The sequence below is a fragment of the Nomascus leucogenys genome, chromosome 20 (assembly GCF_006542625.1).
Source record: "Nomascus leucogenys isolate Asia chromosome 20, Asia_NLE_v1, whole genome shotgun sequence".
NCBI lineage: Eukaryota > Metazoa > Chordata > Mammalia > Primates > Hylobatidae > Nomascus > Nomascus leucogenys.
In genome coordinates, this window is record NC_044400.1 from 16053569 (window position 1) to 16079772 (window position 26204).

Genomic DNA, 26204 nt, shown 5'->3' on the forward strand with positions numbered 1-26204 from the left:
AGTCCCATCTTATCCATCAAAAAGAAATTTTTGTGTAAGAATTACAATTGGAAACACTTTCCCTCTAGATTATTACAAATGTTGATGCTAACGTTAATTTTACATGAACCACAAATATTGGGGAGGAACAAAACATAACATTTTTGTACAGGAAGAAAAAATTATATGCAGAAAAATAGGAGGGTCAAAAAGTTAGGAAGTTACCCTGGACCACAAACATCTGCCCATTATTTTTGAAAGTTAAAGGGGGTGTTTACCATCTAGATTGTGCAGTCTTTGAAAGTTTAGATTCAGTTCTTATTTTTTTCTTTCATATCCTACCAGAATACCTTAAATATAGAAGGCATCCCAAAAGTATTTCATAATTTAATCCACAGCAAGAATAAAATATCCATCTTCTTCTATAGTGTGTAATTGCTAGACCCTAAAATAGTACAATAATATTGGCCCTAGAGCTGTTCTTAATTTCATATAATTATAGCTTGTTTCAAAATAAAGTTTGTAAAGTCTTAGAATGATGTAATCTTTGGAGAGGCTGAGGCAGGAGAATGGCGTGAACCCGGGAGGCGGAGCTTGCAGTGAGCCAAGATTGCGCCACTGCACTCCAGCCTGGGCGACAGAGCGAGACTCTGTCTCAAAAAAAAAAAAAAAAAGAATGATGTAATCTTTTTTATTGTGAAGGTTTTCAAACATGCTGACCAGATTAGAACATGATAAAATACTCTTGTACCTGTTATCCAGTCTTATCAAATCTTAACACTATCATATTTGCTTCAAATATTTTTTCTTTTTTTTTTATTTTTATGTATTTGTTTTGAGACTGGGTTATGAGACTGGCTAATTTTTGTATTTTGGTAGAGACAAGATTTCTCCATGTTGCCCAGTCTGGTCTTGAACTTCTGGCCTCAAGTGATCCATCTGCTTTCGCCTCCCAAAGTGCTGGGATTACAGATGTTAGCCACTGCACCTGACCTTTTATTTATTTATTTTTTTGAGACAAGTCTTGCTCTGTGGCCCAGGCTGGAGTGCAGTGGCACCATCTCTGCTCACTGCAACCTCCGCCTCCCCGGTTCAAGCAACTCTCCTCAGCCCCCCAAGTAGGTGGGATTACAGGCTGCCGCCACCACGCCCAGCCAATTTTTGTATTTTTAGTAGAGACGGGGTTTCTCCATGTTGGCCAGGCTGGTCTCAAACCCCTGACCTCAGGGGTGAGCCACCTGCCTGGGCATCCCAAAGTGCTGGGATTACAGGTGTGAACCACTGTGCCTGGCCCTTATTTTATTTTTTAAAGAGAAAAGAAATTAAAAAAAAAAGAAATTGTGGGCATAGTTAAGGTACCCTCTTATAGGAAACTATTATATGAATTCAAACTTTTATTCTTTGTTTTTATATTTTCGCTAAATATGTATGTTTCTATAAATGTCTAATATTGTTTTGCAGATGTATTTGATATGTAAATCCTGAGATTTTCACTGGAATTACCTTAAATTTATAGAATAATTTAAAAAGACTTGGAATTTCCCTCTCTTTAGTCTTCCAGTGGATGAACATGGTATATCTCTTCATTTATTGATTTTTTAAATTGTAGTAAAACATTTTTATTTTATACTTTAAAAGTATTTTGCTTTTTGTGTGATGTTACTGTTTACCCTATCAGCATTTTATTCTCAAGATTATCAAAGAATTTAGTACTGTTAATGCTGGAGGCAAATATCTTTCCATTTTAGCTCTACATCCTTGTCCTTTCCAGATCTGAAGATATTTTAGCTGAGTCAGAACAGCCTTGCCAAGGATCTGCTAATCATGTGATGAAGGGAGAAACCGGTGAAGGTAGCTTAGTGTGTTTTTGTGGGCAGGATTTAATGAGCACTCTTGAAAACGAAATATTCAGTGTAACAAAATTTAAAAGATCTCACCCTGTTGCCCAGGCTGGAGTGCAGGGGCAGGATCTCGACTCACTGTATCCTCCACCTCCGGTGCTCAAGCAGTCTACCTCAGCCTCCTAAGTAGCTGGGACTACAGGCGCACACCACCACACCCGGCTCACTTTTGTATATTTAGTAAAGACATGTAGTAGTTGTCATGTTGCCCAGGCTGGTCTTGAACTCCTGGGCTCAAGCGATCCACCTGCCTTGGCCCCCTGGAGTGCTGGGATTACAGGCATGAGCCACCATGCCCAGCTTGTGTATTTTTTCGGTTTCAGCCCAGAAATAAATGTTTCCCATGAGTTCAGTCATAATATAGACATTGCTTTGTTTACTGTAATTTTACTTAACATTAGCATATTAAAACTGCTTTTAATTTTCCAGTTGATGTTAGAACACCTTACAGTGTTTTTTTTTTTTTCTGTTGGGAGTGAAACCATGCCCCAAGGAGTTAAAAAAAAAAAGTTGAGTAACAAATTCTTGGGTGTGGAGGATAAACAGATAAGAAAAAACAACTTACTAACACTCCCCTCCCTTATAACAAAACTGTCTAAAATCAGTTAAAACCAATATGGCTAACTGGAGTTTACACAGCAAGCTTGCTAATGTTACAGCCTAAAGTTTCACCACATATTTTGTACTAACTACCTCCAGATTGGCACATGGGACCCATAAAGAGGCATAAAGAGGTAACTACACATGCCGAAGAACTTTCCAGACCTCTTCCACCAATCACCTACTAATCCCAGAATCCACCCGCTAAAGGATAAAATCACTGCCTTAACACCAGCACAGAGAGAGCAATTTGAGCTGCACTCCTGTCTCCTTGTAAGTCACTTGAAATAAAAAGCTTTTCTGAAAAACCCAGTGTCATTTTATTGGCTAAGGGAATTGGGCAGTGAGCCCCTTCTGCTTGGTAGCAGGATGGGGATCTCCTTTTCCGTGACATTTTTAAATTGTTACAAGGGTAAAGAACACTATCGGTTATCAATTTTTTTTTTTTTTTTCTTAGACGGAGTCTCGCTCTGTCGCCCAGGCTGGAGTGCAGTGGCGGGATCTCGGCTCACTGCAAGCTCCGCCTTCCGGGTTCTCGCCATTCTCCTGCCTCAGCCTCCCGAGTAGCTGGGACTACAGGCGCCCACCACCACACCCGGCTAATTTTTTGTAGTTTTAGTAGAGCCGGGTTTCACCGTGTTAGCCAGCATGGTCTCGATCTCCTGACCTCATGATCTGCCCGCCTCGGCCTCCCAAAGTGCTGGGATTACAGGCATGAGCCACTGCGCCCGGCCTCAGTTATCAGTTTTTATATGTTGCCTTTTTATGCAGCAGTATTCTTGATCTCTTACTGTTCTAATAGTTTGTATTGAGTATCTTGTATTTTCAAGGTAGGTGGAGAGGTGTGAGAAGGGATAGCGTAACAGGAAAAAGTATGGATTCTGTTAACCACACTGCCTGGGTTCAGATTCTGGTTTTGCTCTTACATTAATGTATAACCTTGGATAACTTGCTTATCCTCAGCTTTCCTTATTTGCATAATCCTACGTCATGAGACTATTATGGGAATTAAAAAGTGTAGAACACATAGAATAGTGTGGGGCAAAATAAGAGTTTAGTCTTTTCGCCGGGCGCGGTGGCTCACGCTTGTAATCCCAGCACTTTGGGAGGCCGAGGCGGGCGGATCACGAGGTCAGGAGATCGAGACCACGGTGAAACCCCGTCTCTACTAAAAAATACAAAAAATTAGCCGGGCGTGGTGGCGGGCGCCTGTAGTCCCAGCTACTCGGAGAGGCTGAGGCAGGAGAATGGCGTGAACCCGGCAGGCGGAGCTTGCAGTGAGCCGAGATTGCGCCACTGCACTCCAGCCTGGGCGACAGAGCGAGACTCCGTCTCAAAAAAAAAAAAAAAAAAAAAAAAAAAAAAAGAGTTTAGTCTTTTCCTGTCTCATATTTGCCAATTACATTAGATTGGTTCTTCAGTAGAGTGCTGAATAAAAGCAGTGATAGAGGCATGCTTGTATTGTTTTTATTTAAATACTAAAGTCTTGAGATTAAGTGTGATAATTTCTGTAGGTGGTTTTTGTTTTCGCTGTTCTGTTTTGTTTTTTTGAGACAGGGCCTTGCTCTCTTACCCAGGCTGGAGTGCAGTGGTGCAATCTCAGCTCACTGCAGTCTCGACCACCCAGGCTCAACAATCCTCCCACCTCAGCCTCCCAAGTAACTGGTACTACACGTGCATGTCACCACACCCAGGTAATTTTTTGTATTTTTTTGTAGAGACAAAAAAATGTATGTTGCTCAGCCTGGTCTCGAATTCCTGGGCTCAAGAGATCTGCCTGCCTCAGCCTCCCAAAATGCTGGGATATACAGACATGAACCACTTTGCCTGGGCTTTAGATTTTTAATAAATGTCTTTTATCAGGTTAATGGAGATTTTATTTGTTCATTTTCTGTTATGAATAAATTTTGAATTTGTCAAATACTTTATCAGTATTTGCTGTGATTTTTTCATTGTTGTTTGGATATAGTGGGCTGTAATAACAGAAATCCCTGATACTGTTTTTCTGGAATAAATACTGTTTGATCACTACGTATTATTTTGTGTATGCAGCTGGGCATGGGCAATATAGCAAGACCTCATCTGTACAAAAAATGAAAATTAGCCAGTGTGGCAGCACATACTTGTAGTCCTAACTACTTGGGAGGCTGAGGCAGGAGGATGACTAGAGCTCAGGCATTCAAGGTACAGTGAGCTATGATTGTATCACCACACCCTAGCCTGGGTGACACAGTGAAACCCTGTCTCTAAAAATAAACATTTTTTAAATAAATTTTTTGTATGTACTGAATTCAATTTGATAATTTTATTTAAATTTTTTCATTTTGTTCAGGTATACACAACAAAATTCTTTTTTTTTTTTTTTTTTTTTTTTTGAGACGGAGTCTCCCTCTGTCACCCAGGCTGGAGTGCAGTGGTGCAATCTTGGCTCACTGCAAGCTCCGCCTCCCGGGTTCACGCCATTTTCCTGCCTCAGCCTCTCCGAGTAGCTGGGACTACAGGCGCCTGCCACCACGCCTGGCTAATTTTTTGTATTTTTAGTAGAGACGGGGTTTCACCGTGGTCTCGATCTCCTGACCTCGTGATCCGCCCGCCTCGGTCTCCCAAAGTGCTGGGATTACAAGCGTGAGCCACCGCACCCGGCCAACAAAATTCATTTGAAGTGTACAGTTTTATGAATTTTGTTAATTGTATAGAGTCAATTAACCTTCACAATACGCAAGCTACAGAACATTTCCACTGCCCCAGAAATTTTCATAGTGTATCTTTATAGTCAGTCCCCATTGCTAGCAACTCAAGGTCTGTTTTTGCCTTTTCTAGGATTTTATATAAACAGAACAATATAGTATGCAGTCTTTTGTATTTAACTTCTTTCATTAAGCATAATTTTTTGAGATTCATCCATGTTATTGCATATATTAATAATGTGTTTCTTTTTATTGAGTAGTATTCCATAGAATAGATATACCATAATTTGTTTATCCATTCATCAGTTAATGGATATCTAGGTAGCTTCCAGTTTTTAATCTATAATGAATAATGCTGCTGTGAGCAATCGTTTGCAAGCCTTTATATAGACATGTTTCTATTTCTTTTGGATAGATACCTAAGAGTAAATTTTCCGGATTATATAAGTGTACTGTCTTGTTCTGTACTACTATAACAAAATACCATAGATTGGGTAATTTAAAAAAAAAAATTTATTTCTCATAGTTCTGGAGGCTGAGAAGCCCAAGATCAGGGTGCCAGCAGTGACTGGTGAGGGACCCAGTCCCTTCTTCGAAGATGGTGCCTTGTTGCTGCATCCTCTGGAGGGAATAAATGCTGTATCATCACATGGCAGAAGGAACAGAAGGTCAAGAAAGGGTCTAAGCTACTCTCTAGCCCTTTGATAAGGTGGATAATCCATTCGTGAGGGCACAGCCTCATGACTTAATCACTTCCCAAAAGGCCCCACCTCAATACCACCACAATGGGGATTAAGTTTCAACACGAATTTTGTTTTTGTTTTTTTTTTATTTCCAACTTTTATTTTAGGTTCGGGGGTACATATGCCAGTTTGCTACACGGGTAAATTGCATGTTGAGGGGGTTTTGGAGTAAAGATTATTTCATCACCCAGGTAATAAACATAGGTAGTTTTTGGTTTTACTTTGTTCTGTTTTGTTTTTTCTCTCTCTTTTTTTCTGGAGTAGGTGTTTGTAAGAAAATGATAGGTAGTTTTTCAATCCTCACCCTCCTCCCACCCTTGACTCTCAAGTAGGCCCCGGTGTCTGTTGCTCCTTCTTATGTTCATGTGTCCTAAATGTTTAGCACCCACTTGTAAGAAAGAACATGCAGTATTTGATTTTCTGTTCCTGCATTAATTTGCTTAGGATAATGGCCTCCAGCTGTCATGTTGCTGCAAAGGACATTATCTCATTCTTTTCTATGGTTACATAGTATTCCATGCTGTACATGTACCACATTTTCTTTATCCAGTCCACTGCTGATGGCCATTTAGGTTGATTCCATGTCTTTACTATTGTGAATAGTGCTGTGATGAACATACATGCATATGTCTTTCAGGTAGAACAATTATATTCCTTGGGTATATACCCAGTAATAGCATTGTTAGGTTGAATGGGTAGTTCTGTTTTACGTTTTATGAGAAATCTCCAAATTGCTTTCCATAGTAGCTGGACTAATTTACATTCCCACCAGCAGTGTTTAAACATTTCCTTTCTCCACAACCTCACCAGCATCTGTTATTTTTTGGCTTCTTAATAATAGCCATCCTCACTGGTGTGAGATGGTACCTCATTGTGGTTTTTATTTGCATTTCTCTAATGATTAATGATATTGAGCATTTCTTCATATGCTTGTTGGCTGTGTGTCTTCTTTTGAGAAGCGTCTGTTCATGTCCTTTGCCTGTTTTTGGTTTTTTGTATTTTTAGTATAGATGGGGTTTCACCATGTTGGCCAGGCTGGTCTCAAACTCCTGACCTCAAGTGATCTGCCCGCCTCAGCCTCCCAAAATGCTGGGATTATAGGCGTTAGCCATCGTGCCTGGCCCTAACTGATATTTTTAAGTGAATGTGTATACAATACATTACTATATAGATGGGTTAGATAAGAATATGTTTTTTAACACAGGCTCCTGTGATCTCTGGAATTTTTTTTCTTTTTTTCTTCACTGTATATGTTAGGATCTGGAAGTATTTAGACCATTAAAATAGCCTGGGTTTTGTTGTTGTTGCTTTTTGTTTCTGGGCTGTGGTTATAGACTTCTAAGTGACACTGCCTTTGGCAAAGTCTAACCGTAAAGAAAATACAACATTCTCCGAATTTATGTTTCAGTTCAGTTGGCTGGCACTTGAGGGTTTCTCTAGATTTTGAGTTGTATTTGCTACCTGCTGCATCAGTTTCTCAAAAGTCAGGTAGACTCAGATTAATACAAACTCTGTCAAATGTCAACATCTGCACAAATGACTGGCTAACTCACTAGTCAAAGTAGTCCTTTGTTCACCACATGGTGTTGTAAACCAAAAAGTGACTGAGGCAGATCTCAGCTGATTAGAGGTTTATTTTGCCAAGGTTGAGGATGCGCCTGGGAAACAAAACACAAGTTACAGTTGGATCTGTAACCCGTGCTTTCTACAGAGAAGGTTTGGGGAACTTCAATATTTAAAGGGGAAAAAGCTAGCAGGAGGGGAAGGAAAAAAAAAGGAGGGAGGGTAGGCAGTGAGGCAAGTGGACACATTCTTGTGAGGCTTTGATTAGGGCTCAGTGAATCTGCATTTTACATGTGAAAATAAAGGAGAAGGGGGAAAGTCAATTATGCATTTGTCTCAGCTCAGTAAATCTATATTTTGCATCAGATAAAAAAAGCATGTGAAGTTACAGCCATCTGGAAACAAAAAAAGGTTTTTTGTGTGTGACTCAGTTCCCAAGTTTAACTTTTCCTTTGGCTTAGCGAGTTTGGGTTCCCAAGATTGTATTTTTCTTTCACAGTGTCTTACATTTCCTCATCAGTACAGCAGAACCCACACCACCAGCCCCTGATGTTCTCTCTCTAGATGGGCTGCATCTGCCATTTCTTCCCCTTGCTCAGCCATAAAATGTTGTCCTTTTATCCTATCAGACCCAGGCAAACCTTCAACCCTCCTTTCCCCAGGCCTGCTTCTCTCTCCCAACACTTACAGGAATGAGTCTTCTGCTCCTAAAGCTGCTCAGGATCTTCCAAATACTCACCTGTCCATTCACTATATTGCAACTTATTCAACCAATGAAAAACGTGACAATCTTACTATCAAAACCGCATGGTTTTGGCGCCATGGGAGGTGGGCGGGAGGGCGGCCACTCCTGGCCCTGGGCCCGGGCCTGGAGCTGGCTGCCTTGGGGCGATGCCTGGAGGGGGCCCCGGGCAGAGCCTGCACATCCACTTGGACCTGCACACCTTCTACCATATTGTGGTACCAGAGCCTTCAGCATGAGGGCCACTACATTCACAGGGACCCCAAGATCTCAGCCAGCTACCCCCACAGCCACCACAGCCCCCCAGACAACTTGGGCTCCAGCTTCTACACGGAGCTGGGACCCTACAGCTCCTGGGACTCCAATGTCCTCTTCTCTTCCTGGTATCACCTGGCATAACTGATGGTCACGGGGAACCCTCACATGACCTGGTGCCTGCCATTCTGGACACCACCCATCAGTGCAGATCCAGGTGACTGGATCCACATCCAACCCCACATCCACATCCAACCCCACAAGGTCAGGATGACATCACTGTACATGACAACATCAAATACATCATTGACATGGATGGCTCCTATGGTGTATTTTATCCCTGTAAGAACAGCATGGGCAAGAGCACCCCACTCTTTTATATCTATGACTCATACCTGACGTCCCTTGAGGCCTGGACCCACCTCCTAACACCAAACAGGCCCCACTATGGGGTCTTCATAGCCCTGCTGGTGGAAGAGGGCCACACCCATGATGTCCTGGCCACGGGGTTTGACAGCATGTCTCCAGTGGATTCTCCTGGGGCTCCTCCCACCAGAAGTGGAAAGCTGTGAAGAACTTTTATGATGCCAACAACCTCATGTTCATTCCCAGCATGGGGCCTGGCTGCATAGACACTAGCATCCAGCCCTGGAACGACCACAATAGGGAGAACAGGGTCAATGGCAAGGACTATGACAGGGCCCTGCAGGCAGCCGCGATGGTGAGGCCCAAGATCAGCTCCATCACCTCCTCCAATGAGTGGCCCGAGGGCACCCAGATGGAGAAGGTCACTCCCAAGAAGACACCCCCACCTGTATTTGGACTACCTGCCTCCTCAGCGCAGCCTGTACTTGGAGCTGACCTGCTTCTCACTGGGCGAGCACTTCATCAAAGAGGAGGTGCAGTGGCTCAGGTGAGGAGCCTGTAAACAGGGGTGTGAGGTGCCAATGCCCTGTCTCTCTGGAAGATGTCACCACGTGGGGCTCAGCTGAGGTTGGAAGCACTCACTCCTTCCCACGTTGGCAGCTGAGTGCTTCTGGGTGGGCCCTCAGATAACCCAATTATCTGGAAATCATCCTGAGCGCTCTCAGGTTCATTGAACACTTGCTCCTCAAGCAACTTCCTATGTGCCAGGGGCCAGGGAAAGCTGGACCAAGGAGCGGTCCCTGTCCTGAAGCTTACAGAACCCAAGCTTTCCTTATCCGGCGCAGCCTTGTAGCTAGTGCCTGGGCACAGGTGTTTGTTTTTCTTTTTGCAGTTTTGCCCGGCGCTGGAAGTTCAGTTCTTTTTGCTCCAAAAAATACCTTGTGCAGCTGGGTACCGTGGCTCAAGCCTGCAATCCCAGCACTTTGGGAGGCTGAAGTGGGTGGATCAGGAGTTCGAGACCAGCCTGGCCAACATGGCGAAACCCCATCTCTACTAAAAATACAAAAATTAGCTGGGCAAGGTGGCGGGCACCTGTATCCCAGCTACTCAGGAGGCTGAGGCAGGAGAATAGTTTGAACCTTGGAGGCAGAGGTTGCAGTGAGCCGAGATCATGCCATTGCACTCCAGACTGGACAACAAGAGCAAGATTCTATCTCAAAAAAAAAAAAAAAAAAAAAAACCCAAACCTCTGTGCTCCAGAGCCTACTTTTTCCCAGGTGCATATTTCACTCCAGGGAGAGGACTAGGAGGACACCCCCCTCCCTTTAGCTGCCTGAACGGAATGAGGCCCACTCACTAAAGCCACGTCCAGTGCTCCTGTGATTTGTGGTAATTAAATATGAACTGGTATTCTCAAAAACACACACACACACACACACACACACACATATGGTTTCACACCTAATCTTTCTCTAAAATTTGTTACTTTGTCTCTTTAACTAGGTTTTGTTTTGTTTTGTTTTCTGGGGTCTTTTTTGAGACAGCATCTCACTCTGTTGCTCAGGCTAGAGTACAGTGGCGCCATCTTGGCTTACTGCAGCCTCTGCCTCCTGGGTTCAAGCAACTCTCTCGCCTCAGCAACCTGAGTAGCTGGGATTACAAGTGTGCGCCACCACCCCCAGCTAATTTTTGTATTTTTAGTAGAGATGGGGTTTCACCATGTTGGCCAGGCTGGTCTTGAACTTCTGACCTCAAGTGATCCACCCGCCTTGGCCTTCCAAAGTGCTAGGATTACAGGCATAAACCCCCGTGCCCGGCCTCTTTAACTAGGTTTTAAACAATTTGGTGTAGCAGCGTGGAATCAGAAAACTTCAGGTTCAAATTCTGACCTGACACTAGGTGTGTAATTCTGAGCACAGAATTCACATCTGTAGAATGGAGTTAACGATGCTTACCTTGAAAGATTATGAGGATTAAATGAGACCCATAAGCGAAGACTCTTCTACAGCTCCTGACATATAAAATGTATTCACCAAACAGGCATTGTTGTTAATGCTACGGGTAGGGACCACATTTTAAACTTTTTTTTTTTTTTTTTTTTTATACAGGGTCTCTCTCTGTCTTCCAGGCTGGAGGGCAGTGGCAATCATAACTCACTGCAGCTCGACCTCCTGGGCTCAAGTGATCTTCCCACCTCAGCTCCCAAGGAGCTAGGACTACAGGCACACACTATCACACCCAGCTAATTTTTTATTTGTCGTAGAGAGGGAGTTTCACTATGTTGCCCAGGCTGGTCTCAAACTCCTGAGCTCAAGCCATCTACCTGCCTCAGCCTTTCAAAGTGCTGGAATTACAGGTGTGAGCCACCGTGCCCTGACCACATTTAAACTTTTTGTAGTCCCATATTCATAGCATAATGATAAGTATATGGCATGTTCCTGATATTACAAATTGATTGCTTAGTTTTGGGAGTTCAGAGATAAAGCTGGTAATAATAAACCAAAGATAAAATGTATTTATACTAGAAGTTTTATTTTTACATTCACATCTGACAGTTTATTATGTACATTTATGTCTGATAGTGTGTGTGAATATATTTAGTTGAGAGATGAAAATATGACCCATAGGCCTTTCTTAAAAATGAGCTAAGACACTTTGCAAAGTCTTACCACTTTTTCTCTATAGTCTTTCTTCAAATCATTATGTATTAGCTTAATTAAAATGAGCTGGCAGACTCATAATTGCTACCCAGAACGTTAAATTGGTAGCTGCCACTATTTCTCATGGATAAAGATATCATACTCCTAGAGCAAGAAAATTCTCTGCTTTCAATGTCAGTAATATTGAAGGAACTCCTTTTTTTTTTTTTTTTTTTTTTTTGAGGTGGAGTCTCACTCTGTTGCCCAGGCTGGAGTGCAGTGACAGGATCTTGGCTCACTGCAACCTCCGCCTCCCAGGTTCAAGTGATTCTCCTGCCTCAGCCTCCCAAGTAGCTGGGATTACAGGTGCCCACTACCACGCCCAACTAATTTTTGTATTTTTAATAGAGATGGGGTTTCACCACGTTGGCCAAGCTGGTCTCGAACTCCTGACCTTAAGTGATCCGCAAACCTCAGCTTCCCAAAATGCTGGGATTACAGGCGTGAGCCATTGCGCCCGGCTGGGAACTCTTCAAACACCTTTTTAAAACCTTATTCTTTAAAAATATTCAGCTTCCCTGGTGATCATGAATTGAAACAACAGTGAGGTGACAAACTGGCAATGAAGATAAAATATGCTTATTGTTCACCACGGGGTGGAGAATTGGGAACTTTGAGGTGCTGTTGGTGGAGTATAAACATACATCATTTCAGGCAGGCAGTTTAGCTGTGTGTATCAAAATGTGAATGTGCATATCCTTTAACCCAGTAAGGCCTCTCTCTTAGAATTTAGCCTTAGCTGGGTGGGGTGGCTGGCACCTGTGATCCCAGCTACTATGGAGGACTGAGGCAAGAGGATCGCTTGAGCATAGGAGTTAAAATTAAAGGCTGCAGTGAGCTATGAGTGCACCACTGCATTCCAGCCTCAGTGCCTCAGTGACAGAGCGAGACCCCATCTCTTAAAAATAAAAATAAAAAAAGAATGTATCCTAAGAACACAGGTGCACAAAACAAGATGTGTTTAAAGATATCTATTGTAGCATTGTTTATACCAGAGAAAGAAATGCAAACAACCTAAATGTCCATTAGTAGAGGATTAAATAATGCTATATCCATATTGTAGAATGTTAATCAGCCATTGAAAAGCACAGTACAAGAAGTCCTCACTTTGCATAATTATGTGGGACCCTAAAAATGACCATGCAAAGCAATGTTAATATTCAAAGGGTAAAATATGATTGTCCTATGATCTTTAAAAATTTTTGTCAAATGTTAAAAATTCCCTTACTGTTAGTTATAAGAAGATAGAGAAATTTAAAAAACAGTGGCCAGGCATGGTGGCTCACACCTGCAATCCAGCAGTTTGGGAGGCCGATACGGGTGGATCACGAGGTCAAGAGATCAAGACCATCCTGGCTAACACGGTGAAACCCCATGTCTACTAAAAAATACAAAAAAAAATTAGCCGGGCATGGTGGTGGGCGCCTGTAGTCCCAGCTACTCAGGAGGCTGAAGCAGGAGAATGGCGTGAACCCGGGAAGCAGAGCTTGCAGTGAGCCTAGATCGCACCACTGCACTCCAGCCTGGGTGACAGAGCGAGACTCCATCTCAATAAAAAAGAAAAGAAAAAAGAAAAAAAGAAAAAAATAGTGAAACTAATATTTATTTTGTGTACTATAATTTCAAACATTGGAAACATTGAAAATTAAAATGGTTTATGCCTTTGTAAAAAAAAATTATGAAGAGTAGTTTGAACAATGCTTCGCTTCTTGTGGTGTAATTTTCACTATTGAATGACTGTTTGTTTTTTTAAGAGACAGAGTCTCCCTATGTTGCTCAAGCTGGTCTTGAACTCCAGAGATCAACCAATCCTTCTCCCTCAGCCTCCCAAACAGCTGCAACTACAGGCACGCACTGCTGCACCCAGCTTGGGGTGACCATTTCTTCTATGCTTTGGTGAATTGTCATACTCCATCCTAAATTCAGATCAGCTTCCAACATTTTATCTGTTGTGCTTTCAAAACCATGAAATCTCTTCAAAATATTTTAATGTGAAGTTTTTTTTGCTATTGTCACTTCCTCTAGGAAATCTTCATCCTTTCCATCACAACCTCTTTCCTCATTTATGGTATATACCTGGAGTTTCTCAAAAGGTGGCAGTGTCGACACTCCCATGGTCAGCTATTTCTTCTGCAATGTCATTTATGTTTGATGCAAATTTCACTTCCAGAGTTAACATGTTTTGTTCCTTTGCTGCACTGTCATCTTTGTTGACTAATGCCCTCTTTTGAATATCTATTTTTAAAAATATCACATGGATTCATCAGTGGGAGACATGGAGGCAACAAAACTACACACTTTGCTGTCTGTGCATGAACTGAATAACATGTACAGTGACTGATCACCAATAGATTTTGAAAGAAATGACATAGCTGATCACTGATTATGACACACATCTGTTATTTATGGAGTAATTTCTGACCTGAAGAGGTGACAGTGTATTTTATGCAATTACTCACAATTAATATACCATGGTAACTGAAATTTGAACCACGTTGAGGGACTGATGTAATTTAACTTGACAGTGGTAACTGAAAATAATATATATCAGAACCACCCAAAGCAAGGACTACCTATATGTGTGTTCATTGTCATTGAAAGCTCTTCCTGTGAGCTGGACATTCTCTGTTTGCCCTTCCTTTCTCCACTTACTGCCCTTTTCCACTCTGCTGTGTGTCCTGAGAGGTCAACCTCTATGGACTGCATCAACCAAGCACCTTCCCTAACGGCTTCTAATTGGGTTTGGTCATTGGAAAACACCAACAGATCAAATGGAGGGAGAAGAGAAAGGTCAGGATATTTATTTTCTTTCTTTGCTGGACCACATTCTAGCCATAGCTACTTTCCTCTCCTGAAGGCCACAGCCTCCTCTCTACCAGTACACCTGCTTCTTATACCCCACTAGCTGCTCCCTCTCTGCTCCTTCAGACCTAAAGGTGGTAATAGCTTCCTGTGGTTGCTGGCTCTAGGGTACTTCACCAATCCTTTCTGTTTCCTTTAAAGCTTCCCAAATCTTTATGGCTTCATTTTTTTTTTTTTTTTTTTTTTTTTTTTGAGACGGAATCTCGCTCTGTTGCCCAGGCTGGAGTGCAGTGGCACGATCTGGGCTCACTGCAAGCTCCACCTCCCAGGTTCATGCCATTCTCCTGCCTCAGCCTCCCAAGTAGCTAGGACTACAGGCGCCCGCCACCAAGCCCACCTAATTTTTTGTATTTTTAGTAGAGACAGGCTTTCACCATTTTAGCCAGGATGGTCTCGATCTCCTGACCTCATGATCCACCTGCCTCGGCCTCCCAAAGTGCTGGGATTACAGGCGTGAGCCACCACGCCCGGCTATGGCTTCTTTACATAACTGTTCAAGCATATTTTGTTTGAGTGTGGCATGTGTTTCTGACCAGGACCCTGACCTAGATAACATATCATACTGCTCAGGGAAATTTATATGCACATATCCAAATAGTATATGCATTCGGAGGTCTGAAAGGATGTAAGCAGTAACATTTTTAACTAATTTCCTTTTTCCCGTCTGTTTGTAAAAGTAAATAGATTACATATATTGATGGATTATTTGAGCTTCAAAATAGTTATTCATTTTTCTAATTTAGTCAAATCTATTATAGAAATTTCCAAATTAACTATTCTACCTTTTTTTTTTTTTTTAAGACGGAGCTTCACTCTTGGTGCCCAGGCTGGAGTTCAATGGTGCGATCTCGGCTCACTGCAACCTCCACCTCCCAGGTTCAAGTGATTCTCCTGCCTCAGCCTCCCAAGTAGTTGGGATTACAGGCATGTGCCACCACGCCCGGCTAATTTTGTATTTTTAGTAGAAACAGAGTTTCTCCATGTTGGTCAGGCTCGTCTCGAACTCCCAACCTCAGGTGATCTGCCCACCTCAGCCTCCAGCCAACTATTCTACTTTTTAACATGTTCAGTCAGGTATATCTTTGAATGAGTGTTCTTATAAATCTGTTCTAACAAAGAAGAGCAGATCATGCAGCAATCCATATTTAAAAATTGCTAGCAAGGCGCGGTGGCTCACGCCTATAATCCCAACACTTTGAGAGGCCGAAGCGGGAGGATCGCTTGAGGTCAGGAGCTCAAGACTAGCCTGGGCAACATAGCAAGACCCTGTCTCTACCACAAATAAAAAAAATTAGCTGGGCATGGTGGCATGTGCCTGTAGACCCAGCTACTCAGGAGGCTGAGGCAGGAGGATTGCTTGATCCCAGGAGTTCAAGGCAGCGGTAAACTGACTCCAGCTGGGGCAACAGAACAAGACCTTGTCTCTTAAAAAAAGAAAAAGAAATTGCTGATCAGAGACAAGTTTCTGGAATTAAATAAGATTAGCTGTTGTCTTCTTTCTTAGAGTAACTCAGAACCTGCTTTCTTTCATAACAGACTCCCACATCTGGACTGTCACTGAGTCCAATTTGGGAGAGCTAACATTTCCACTTTGCAAGAAAACAGCCAACATCCACAGTCAGCTTTAGTGCTGCTGACTGGTTATCAGCCACAGCCTCCACCTAGCAAACTTAACATTTGCTTCAGAATGAGACTCAGTTGATTTTTTTACTTATGAGAAGCATTAAAATGCTAATTCTGAAATTCCTTTGTGTTCTTAGTATTGTCACCAGAATATTCAACGAGGCAAGCAAACATGGTGGGGCTAAACACATATACAAAATGGCTTTTGAAAATGCCTATGTAGATTTATCATTTGAAATGCTAAAGGTTCTGGGTTTTTTTTTTTTTATTTTTATTTTAAGGTGATAGGAAAGTAAAACATTTCTTGGATGTTTTTGAAGAAACCTATCATAAAAGGGCACCCTAAAGGAAGATTTGTCTACTGAAATTCCTTGCCTTTGCCTTTAAAAGTCTACCATTTCTACAGCAATAGCTGTAGAATGCACTCCACTGGTTTCACGTTTGTGAATTGTATTAGGCCATTTTTGCGTTGCTATAAAGGAATACCCGAGACTGGGTGATTTATAAAGAAAAGAGAACAAATTGGTTCATGGTTCTAACGTAGGCTGTAAGGAAGCATGGTGCCACCATCTGCTTCTGGTGAGGGCCTCAGGAAACTGACAATCACGGTGGAAGGCAAAGGGGAAGCAGGCACGTCACATGGGAGGAAGAGAGGACAGAGATGCCACACACTTAACCAGATCTCACATGAACTCAGAGTGAGAACTCACTCATACCAAGGCGATGGTGCTACACCATTCATGAGGGATCTGCCTCCATGATCCAAACACCTTCCACCAGGCCCCACCTCCCACACTAGGAATTACGCCTCAACATGAGATTTGAAGGGGACAAATACCCAAGCCATATCATGACTGAAGAGAGATTTATTCAATAAATAACATTTTTACAGTGCCTCACTTTTTGTAAGGCATTCAAAAGTGTTATAATAATAATAACTTCTTGGTTTCTTTGGACTTCCCAAGTCCAGAATACATGGACCTAATAACTAAATAACTGTTGAGCCGGGCGCGGTGGCTCATGCCTGTAATCCCAGCACTTTGGGAGGCTGAGGCAGGCGAATCACGAGGTCAGGAGATCGAGACCATCCTGGCTAACACGGTGAAACCCCGTCTCTACTAAAAATACAAAAAATTAGCCGGGTGTGGTGGCGGGTGCCTGTAGTCCCAGCTACTCAGGAGGCTGAGGCGGGAGAATGGCGTGAACCCGGGAGGTGGAGCTTGCAGTGAGCCGAGACCATGCCACTGCACTCCAGCCTGGGCGACAGAGCAAGACTCCATCTCAAAAAAAAAAAAAAAAGCTATCAAACAGAACCTTCAAACAACACTGCTCTGATCCATCTACATGGAGTGCTGTCAGTTTTGAGCTGTGCCTAGCACAGGAGAGGGCTCTAAAGCAGTTCCAGGCTATGGTTCAAGCAGCAGATCCTATGCTACTAAAGCTATCTGCGGTAGGAAATGATGCCATGTAGAGTTTATAGGAGGCCCCAGTAGGAGAATCACAACACAGACCTCCTAGGTTCTGGAATAAGACTATGCCATCTGCAGCAGAGAACTATACACCATTCAGAAAACAGACTCTGGCTGGCTACAGGGCCCTGGTGGAGATAGAGCACCTAATTATAGGACATCAAGTGACTGTGCAGCCAGATCTTCCCATTGTGTGCTGGATTCTTTCAGATTCACCAAGTTACAAGGGCTAAAAGCATCCTAGGATAGTAGTTGCCAGCTGGGCACAGTAGCTCACGCCTGTAATCTCAGCAATTTGGGAGACTGAGGTGGACGGATCACTTGAAGTCAGGAGTTTGAGATCAGCCCGGCCAACATGGCGAAACCCTGTTTCTACTAAAAACACAAAAAAATTAGCCGGGCATGGTGGCACACGCCTGTAGTCCCAGCTACTCCGGAAGCGGAGGCATGAGAATCACTTGAACCTGGGAAGTGGATGTTACAGTGAGCAGCAATCTCACCACTGCACTCCAGCCTGGGTGACAGAGCAAGACTCTCTCACACACACACACACACACACACAAAATATACACACACACACACATATATAGTAGTTGGACACTTGGGATTGGGCACGAGTAGAAGGACCCAAGTAAGCTGGATAATAATCAGGATTCCCAGAGTTTCATGTCATCACCACTGTTGGGTCTGTTCTCTTCCTCAGCTCAAACTTATGGTCATGTTTGGAGTTGGAGGAAGAGGGAAAAAGGAATCTCCCTTGAGACCAGCTGGCAGAGGATGAAAAGGGCCATGTTTGTTTCACAGTTGGGCTGACTTGGCAAGAGGCTGCTACTATTATACTACAACCACTTAAGGGTGGCCTTGAAAGACTTAAAATCTTTCCAATGGGCAGTGCCTCTGGTTATGTATTTTGTATGGAAAGGGAAGTGGCCCAAGGTAAGAAGAACACACAGACATTTGTGGACATTAGTGAATGGCTAGGCTGATTAGTCAGGGGCCTGGAAAGAGAAAGATTGGAAGTTTAGGGGCAAGGAGGCTTGCCCAAAAATCATATGGGTGGAACTACAGAAATAGGAACAAAATGTAAAGATCTTAGTATCATACGTTAACACTCACCAGAGAATATCCACCATGTAACTCTGGTGGACAGAGTGACTTGACCATTCGACGTCAACTTGCCTCTGTCAACAGTCACTGCAAGTCTAGTACAACAGTCTCATGAAAGTAGGCAGGTGGCAGGGATAGAGGCTATGGACCCAACGTGGATTCCTGCTCACTGAGACTGATCTAGTTTCTCTCACTGCCAAATGTCCTATTGTGTCTGGAATTTATTCCTTCTGGTGGGTTCTCGGTCTCACTGACTTCAAGAATGAAGCCATGGACCTTTGCGGTGAGTGTTACAGCTCTTAAAGATGGTGTGTCCAGAGTTTGTTCCTTCAGATGTGCCCGGAGTTTCTTCCTTCCAGTGGGTTTGTAGTCTTGCTGACTTCAAGAACGAAGCTGCAGACCTTCATGGTGAGTGTCACAGCTCTTAAAGGTGGTGCAGACCCAAAGAGTGAGCAGCAGGAAGATTTATTGTAAAGAGCGAAAGAACGAAGCTCCCACAGCATGGAAGGCGAGCTGAGCAGTTGCCAGTGGCTCAGATGGCCAGCTTTTATTCCCTTATTTGGCCCCACCCACATCCTGCTGATTGGTCCATTTTACAGAGCACTGATTGGTCCATTTTACAGAGTGCTGATTGGTGCATTTACAATCCTCTAGCTAGACAGAAAAGTTCTCCAAGTCCCCACTTGACCCAGGAAGTCCCGCTGGCTTCACCTCTGTCTGCCAGCAACAGAACTCAATGCCAAGCCCTCAGTGTGGCATCATCCCTGGAGGAAACCAACCACTCACTTCTTAGCAAGTTGGTAACATTGGACCCTTCCAAACTCCAGCAGCAATTCACCTTACTGGACTCAGCACATGTTCTAGGTATGTGTTGGGAGAAAAGCTGAGTGTTGGGAGAGAAACTGAGGCAGGGCTTGGAATATGTCTGGGGTCCAGGGTCTAAAAGCCCTCGTGGCCTCTGGAATGTGTCTAGATTTGCTGGCTCCTTGCTTCTAGCACTCCCATTATCTCAAGTAGCCATATGTTTCAAAGAAAAATGCTAAATCATCACAGCTGTACCTCATTTGCTTGATACACTGCTTCCTTTCTTTTTTTTTTTTTTTTTTTTTTTTTTTTGAGAGGGAGTCTTGCTTTTTCACCCAGGCTGGAGTGCAGTGGCGCGATCTCGGCTCAACTGCAAGCTCCGCCTTCTGGGTTCACGCCATTCTCCTGCCTCAGCCTCTCCCAGTAGCTGGGACTACAGGCGCCCGCCACCACGCCCGGCTAATTTTTTGTATTTTTAGTAGAGACAGGGTTTCACCGTGGTCTCGATCTCCTGACCTCGTGATCCGCCCGCCTCGGACTCCCAAAGTGCTGGGATTACAAGCGTGAGCCACCGCGCGCAGCCGCTAACATTGCTTCCTTTCAACCCCCACATTCTCACCACCTGTTTCTTTGTTTGATCACCAATAAATAGCGTGGGCTCCCAGAGCTTGGGGCCTTCGCAGTCTCCAAACTAGCATTGGCCCCCGGTCCCATTTTCTTTCTTAACTTGTCTCTTCTCATTCCTTTGACTCTGCCGGACTTCGTAGCCCCCACGGCCTGGTGTTGGGTCTGATCACCCCAACAGTACGGGTTTTCATTTTCTGCCTTTGAGGTCTCATCTAGTAGCAGTGTCCCGGCATTTACAAAGTTTGATGCACCAACATGGAATCCCCCACAGCTCAGACTCAGAGTCCCACCTTACAGCAAAGCAATAGGTGCAATACCATGGGATCTACGGGTTGAGGAGTCTGGCCCTTGGTTAAACACCTATCTGTGATTTTTCAGGCCTGACCATAAGCAATTACAAAAACTACCTGGCAGGCCTCACAGGGAAAGCTGCCCTCTCCATGCCATTCATGGTGCACAGCCAGTGCATCCTGGTTTCTAAAGGAAGTTGTAGTCAAGGACTCAGGCTCCCCTGGCCAGCCATGCTCTTCCTGCATTTACATTCCTAGCCTGGTGCCTTTGTCTCTGGGTCACCATCTGAGACCTTGGGCAGAGGTCCTCCTTGGCCTCCTCTGCTGAGGTCTCCTAAGGAGGGGGGAGGAGGAAGAACCTTGAAGACACTTTTTCCCCAATCTGACTGAGCACCCAGGACTTTTCTACCCCAAACCCTCTCCACTTCAGGGTCCATAAAACTACTGGAGCCTTTTGCCCAAGAGACTGCCATGTCTGTGCTGATCCCCCGACCCTCATCCACTACATCATTTCATAGGCGAAATGAAGCAGGAGTTGGCGCTTTCTCTAGCTTTAAACTTGCTTTTACCATCACAGTAAGTGATTAAAGGCTTCACTTTCATTTTTGGCTTATTGCTCTAATCAGCTACTCTGACAGCTCACTCTCCCAGCTCCACTTCCTGACACTGATCCTACTACTCACTGAACTGCCCAGAAGCTTCATGACTTATAGGGTGATAGAAGGGCCTTTTGGAGGCTCAACCAAGGCGCTGGCTTGGAGATGTTATTGTGCAAGGCGGGGGCCTTGCACAATATGGTCTATGCCTTAACTCAGCAACTGTTTTAAGATGCATAGTACAGCCGGTCACGGTGGCTCATGCCTGTAATCCCAGCACTTTGGGAGGCCGAGGCAGGCGGATCACCTGAGGTCAGGAGTCTGAGACCAGCCTGGCCAACATGTTGAAACCCCGTCTCTACTAAAATACGAAAAAAAAAAAAATTAGCCAGGTGGTGGGCGTGGAGATTGAGGCAGACGAATCACTTGAACCCGGGAGGCGGAGGTTGCAGTGAGCCGAGATTGTGCCACTGCACTCTAGCCCAGGTGACAGAGCGAGAGGATTGCCCGAACCCAGGAGTTCAAGACTGACTGGGTGACATGAGGAAATCTTGTCTCTTCAAAAAATATAAAAATTAGCTAGGCATGGTGGTGCACATCGTGGGAGGCTGACGTGGGAGGATCACCTGTGCCCAGGAGGTCATGGCTGCAGTGAGCCATGATTGTGTCACTGCACTCCAGCCTGGGTGACACAGCAAGACTCTGTCTCAAAAAAGGCCCTGGTGTAGTGGGATCACACCTGTGATCCCAGCACTTTGGGAGGCCAAGGCAAGAGGATCGCTTGAGCCCACAAGTTCAAGGCCGGCCTGGGCAACACGGCAAAACCCCATCTCTACAAAAAATACAAAAGCTAGCCAGGCGTGGTGGCATGCACCTACTTGGAAGGCTGAGGCAGGAGGATCACTTGATCCCAGGAAGTCGAGGCTGCAATGAGCGGTGATTGTGTCACTGCACTCCCTCCTGGGTGACACAGCAAGACCCTGTCTTTAAAAAAAAAAAAAAAATTTTAGACTTCCAAGTATTCAGCATAAATCACATTTTACAGTTTAGGTACAATGAGCCATCCTTATCAAGGGATGGTGTTATATCGATGTAGAGAATTATTTACCAGTCAAGTTCCCAATGCCAGCCAAAGGCCAATCTTGTGAACAGGCCTTTCTAAGGATAGCGATCAGGCCTGGGCACCAGTGCACACACATAGCATACAACTTTCTGGGGTGTGACAGAGATATTTTATAACTCATACCCTCCTCCTGTTGTGGAAGTTATCCCTACAAACCTCACTTACACACCTCATCTACTATTCTGATTCAGAGATACATGTCTGAAGGAGGAAGGGAATACCTGTGAGATATGGAGAGCTGAGAAGAGGAAGCCTTGAGTTTCTCAATGAGCACAGCTGAAAATCAGCCCAGAGCTCTGCACTATCATTTTTGTTTTTTTCCTTCTGTACATGGGACTTTAGTTCTGAGAAATCTATCCTGAGGATAGAGGAGGAAGAGAAGGGAGAAGAAGAAAAATGAGAAAGAAAAGAGTGAGGCCTTTCGAGAGGATGGAGTAGAATCGGGTTAGCTCAATCGGGTTGTGAATATCCAGGAAGCATTCGAGTTCAGGCTTCCTAAAATATGTACAAGTGGTGATGTCTGGTAAGCAGGCAGACTCTGGAGCTGGTAAAGGGCTGTAGGACACAGAGCCTCAAGTGTTCATTTTCTTTTCTTTTTTTTTTTGAGACAGTCTTGCTCTGCCACCAAGGTTGGAGTGCAGTGGTGCTATCTCGGCTCCCTGCAACCTCTACCTCCTGGGTTCAAGCAATTCTCTGCCTCAGCCTCCCGAGTAGCTGGGACTACAGGCACCCACCACCACGCCCGGCTAATTTCTGTATTTTTAGTAGAGACGGGGTGTCACCATATTGGCCAGGCTGGTCTGGAACTCCTGACCTCAAGTGATCCACCCACCCTGGCCTCCCAAAGTTCTAGGATTACAGGCATAAGCCACCGCGCCCGGCTGAGTGTTCATTTTCAGTTTTTGGGTTTTTTTTGAGAAGGAGTCTCGCTCTGTCGCCCAGGCTGGAGTGCAGTGGCACGATCTCGGCTCACTACAAGCTCCGCCTCCCAAGTTCAGGCCATTCTCCTGCCTCGGCTTTCCTGAGTAGCTGGGACTACAGGCGCCCGCCACCACGCCCAGCTAATTTTTTTGTATTTTTAGTACAGACGGGGTTTCGCCGTGTTAACCAGGATGGTCTCGATTTCCTGACCTCGTGATCCGCCCATCTCGGCCTCCCAAAGTGCTGGGATTACAGGCAGGAGCCACCGCGCCCGGCCGAGTGTTCATTTTCAAATGAGGTAATACATACGATTACAGATAGACTGCAACACACCAGCATTGAGCTTTTTTGTTAAACTGTAAATATCTTGTGAATAGTGTATTTGTACGTATGTTAAAATAATTACTTGAGCTTCTGTCCACTCTGTTTGGCATTTTAAAATCTTTTCAGGCCGGGCACGGTAGCTCACGCCTGTCATCCTAGCACTTTGGGAGGCCGAGGTGGGCGAATTGCCTGAGCTCAGGAGTTTGAGACCAGCCTGGGCAACGTGGTGAAACCCCGTCTTTACTAACATACAAAAACAAAAAAATTAGCCGGGCGTGGTGGTATGCGCCTGTAGTCCCAGCTACTCAGGAGGCTGAGGCAGGAGAATTGCTTGAACCTGGGAGGCAGAGGTTGCAGTGATCCGAGATCATGCCACTGCTCTCCAGCCTAATGACAGAGCGAGACTCTGTCTCCAAAAAAAAAAAAAAAAAAAAAAAAAAAAAAAGAAAAAGAAAGAAAAGAAAAAAAAAAAGAAAAATTTTTTCAATAAGTTGGATTTGGTGGTGGCAGGAAATCCCAGCTACTCGGGAGGTGGATGCAGGCAGATTGCTGGAGACCAGGTGTTCAAGGTCAGCCTGCACAACATAGCAAGACCTCGTCTCAAAAAAAGAAAAGGAAGAAAAAATATTTTTAATATGCAACAAGCCTCAAAAAATGGAAGTGGTCCCCGTTTCTCTTAATGTCTTGGAGGCCAAAAAAAAGTACTAGTTGGTGAAATAAATACACATATAAATATCATCAGTACCCAGACGTTAATTAATGCCAAGGGAGTGTAAGGGGTCGCCCAAGAGAGCGACTTTATGGGAAAAGAAGGCTCTGGAACCAGAACATTTAAAAGACTCACTGAAGGAGAGGCGCCTACAAAGGATGCTAACCAGGAATGGCCAAAGAGATGGCAGAAAAACCAAGTGAAATGGTTAGGGAAAGATGGGGGAAAAAACATAAGGATAACTCAAGCCAATAGTGCATTTTAAGAAGGGTATTAAGGCCGGGCGCTGTGGCTCAGGGCCATAATCCCAGCGCTTTGGGAGGTCGAGGCAGGCGGATCACCTGAGGTCAGGAGTTCGAGAGCAGCCTGGCCAAGATGGCGAAAACCCTGTCTCTACTAAAAATACAAAAATTGGCTGGGCATGGTAGCGAGCGCCTACAATCCCAGCTATTCAGGAGGCTGAGGCAGGAGAATCCCTTGGACCCGGGAGTTGGAGGTTGCAGTGACCTGAGATCGCACCACTGCTCTCGAGCCTGAGCAACTGGGTGAGAGAGACTTCATCTGGAAAAAAAAAAAAAAAAGAAAAGAAAAAGAAAAAAAAGATTAATCAAAGTGTCAAATATTTCTTTCTTTCTTTTTTTTTTTTTTTTAGACGGAGTCACACTTTGTTGCCCAGGCTGGAGTACAAGTGGCACGATCTCGGCCCACTGCAACCTCCTCCTCCCGGGTTCAAGCGATTCTCCTGCCTCGGCTACCCGAGTAGCTGGGATTACAGGCGAGCACCACCACACCCGACTAATTTTTGTATTTTTAGGAGAGACGGGGTTTCTCCATGTTGGTCAGGCTGGTCTCAAACTCCTGACCTCAGGTGATCCGCACGCCTCGGCCTCCCAAAGTGCTGGGATTACAGGTGTGAGCCACCGCGCCCGGCCAATGTCAAATATTTCGCTGATTTTCCTCGGTCAGCACCACCACAATAATTGTGCCACCTTACCCATGCAAGGTTTAGATATCTCTTTGACTCGTTTACAGGGTTTTATACTGTTGTTTCCATTATTTCCTCCAACTAGACAGCAGAAGCGGGAGATTTGAATCTTACTCCTTTTTCTCTTCCATAGAGTCTTACGCCGATCGTTCAATTAATATCAGTGGAATGATTTAAAGAACATTTGAAAAACCACTCGGACAAAACCCTCAGATTCGAACTCGTTCCAGCAGCCAAAAACACCCGCGGGCCATGGCTACACTGCGCAGGCGCACAGGCAGATGGGCTTTCTCCAGAAGGGCTTTGCATTTGGCGCGAAATCCCTTTCCGTGGGCGGGGGCTCTTGGAGAAGTGCCGTTCATTGGTCAGGTTTGGCGCGAAATCTCCGGCTCCTGTGTCACGATTGGTTCCGGCCGTGCAGGTCGGAAGAGGGGGCGGGGCGGAAGCGGCGGCGGCGCGCGCAAAGCTGCAGCGTCTGGAAAGAAGCGACTTGTGGCGGTCGAGCGTGGCGTAGGCGAATCCTCGGCGCTAGGCAAATATGGACCTCGCGGCGGCAGCGGAGCCGGGCGCCGGCAGCCAGCACCTGGAGGTCCGCGACGAGGTGGCCGAGAAGTGCCAGAAACTGTTCCTGGACTTCTTGGAGGAGTAAGTCGGCGAGCGCCCGGGGCCTCGCCCGCCTCCGGAGCCTGCGGTGTCTGGGCCGGGCGGTGCCCTGTGGGCGGCGGGTGTTCCGGAACCTGGGGGTCGCGCGTCCGGGAAGCGCCTCCGCGCCCGCCCCTCAACTTTAGGCTCCGAGCCCGGCGGCCGCGAGGAGCCTGGGACAGGCTGGGTTTTTCTGGACTAAAACCCATCTCGAGCCCTAAGACGCTCGTGCCCAGTGCTCAGCGCTTTGCTTCTGTCACTTGATGCTTACCACCCCGTGAGCCTGGTATTTGCACAGCCCCCGGTGACCAGCGCGGAAACCTGGGCTCGCTGAGTATAGTAACTGGGCCGCTGGGTGCGGCCGGGTCGAGTGAGAGGCCGAAGTGCCACTGAATCCCGTCGGTGCCCTGTTGGGCCACGCAGCCGGGAGCCTGGTGCTGGGGGTGCGCAGGGCCCGGGCCACCCTCGCCTCCTGTGCTGATGAAAGTTTCTGCGTAAACTGGTTTGAAAGCTGCTGGGGGGCGGAGCCCTGCCCTGTAAGAGCGTAGCTCACCATATCCCTTCTTCTGGGTCCCTTGCTCCCCTTT

General features: G+C 45.2%; 1 protein-coding gene and 1 pseudogene across 1 annotated transcript in view; both read left to right on the forward strand.

Annotated features, from left to right (window-relative positions):
• Positions 1-8364: 8364 nt before the first annotated feature.
• LOC100586056 lies at positions 8365-25489 on the forward strand (annotated as a pseudogene).
• Positions 25391-26204, forward strand: part of MCM6 (minichromosome maintenance complex component 6) — a 38046-nt gene continuing 37232 nt past the window's right edge. The window contains exon 1 of the mRNA XM_003267606.3: positions 25391-25620. Within this exon, the coding sequence (XP_003267654.1) occupies positions 25514-25620 (107 nt within the window). The 5' untranslated portion in view covers positions 25391-25513. The remainder of the gene's footprint in view (positions 25621-26204) is intronic.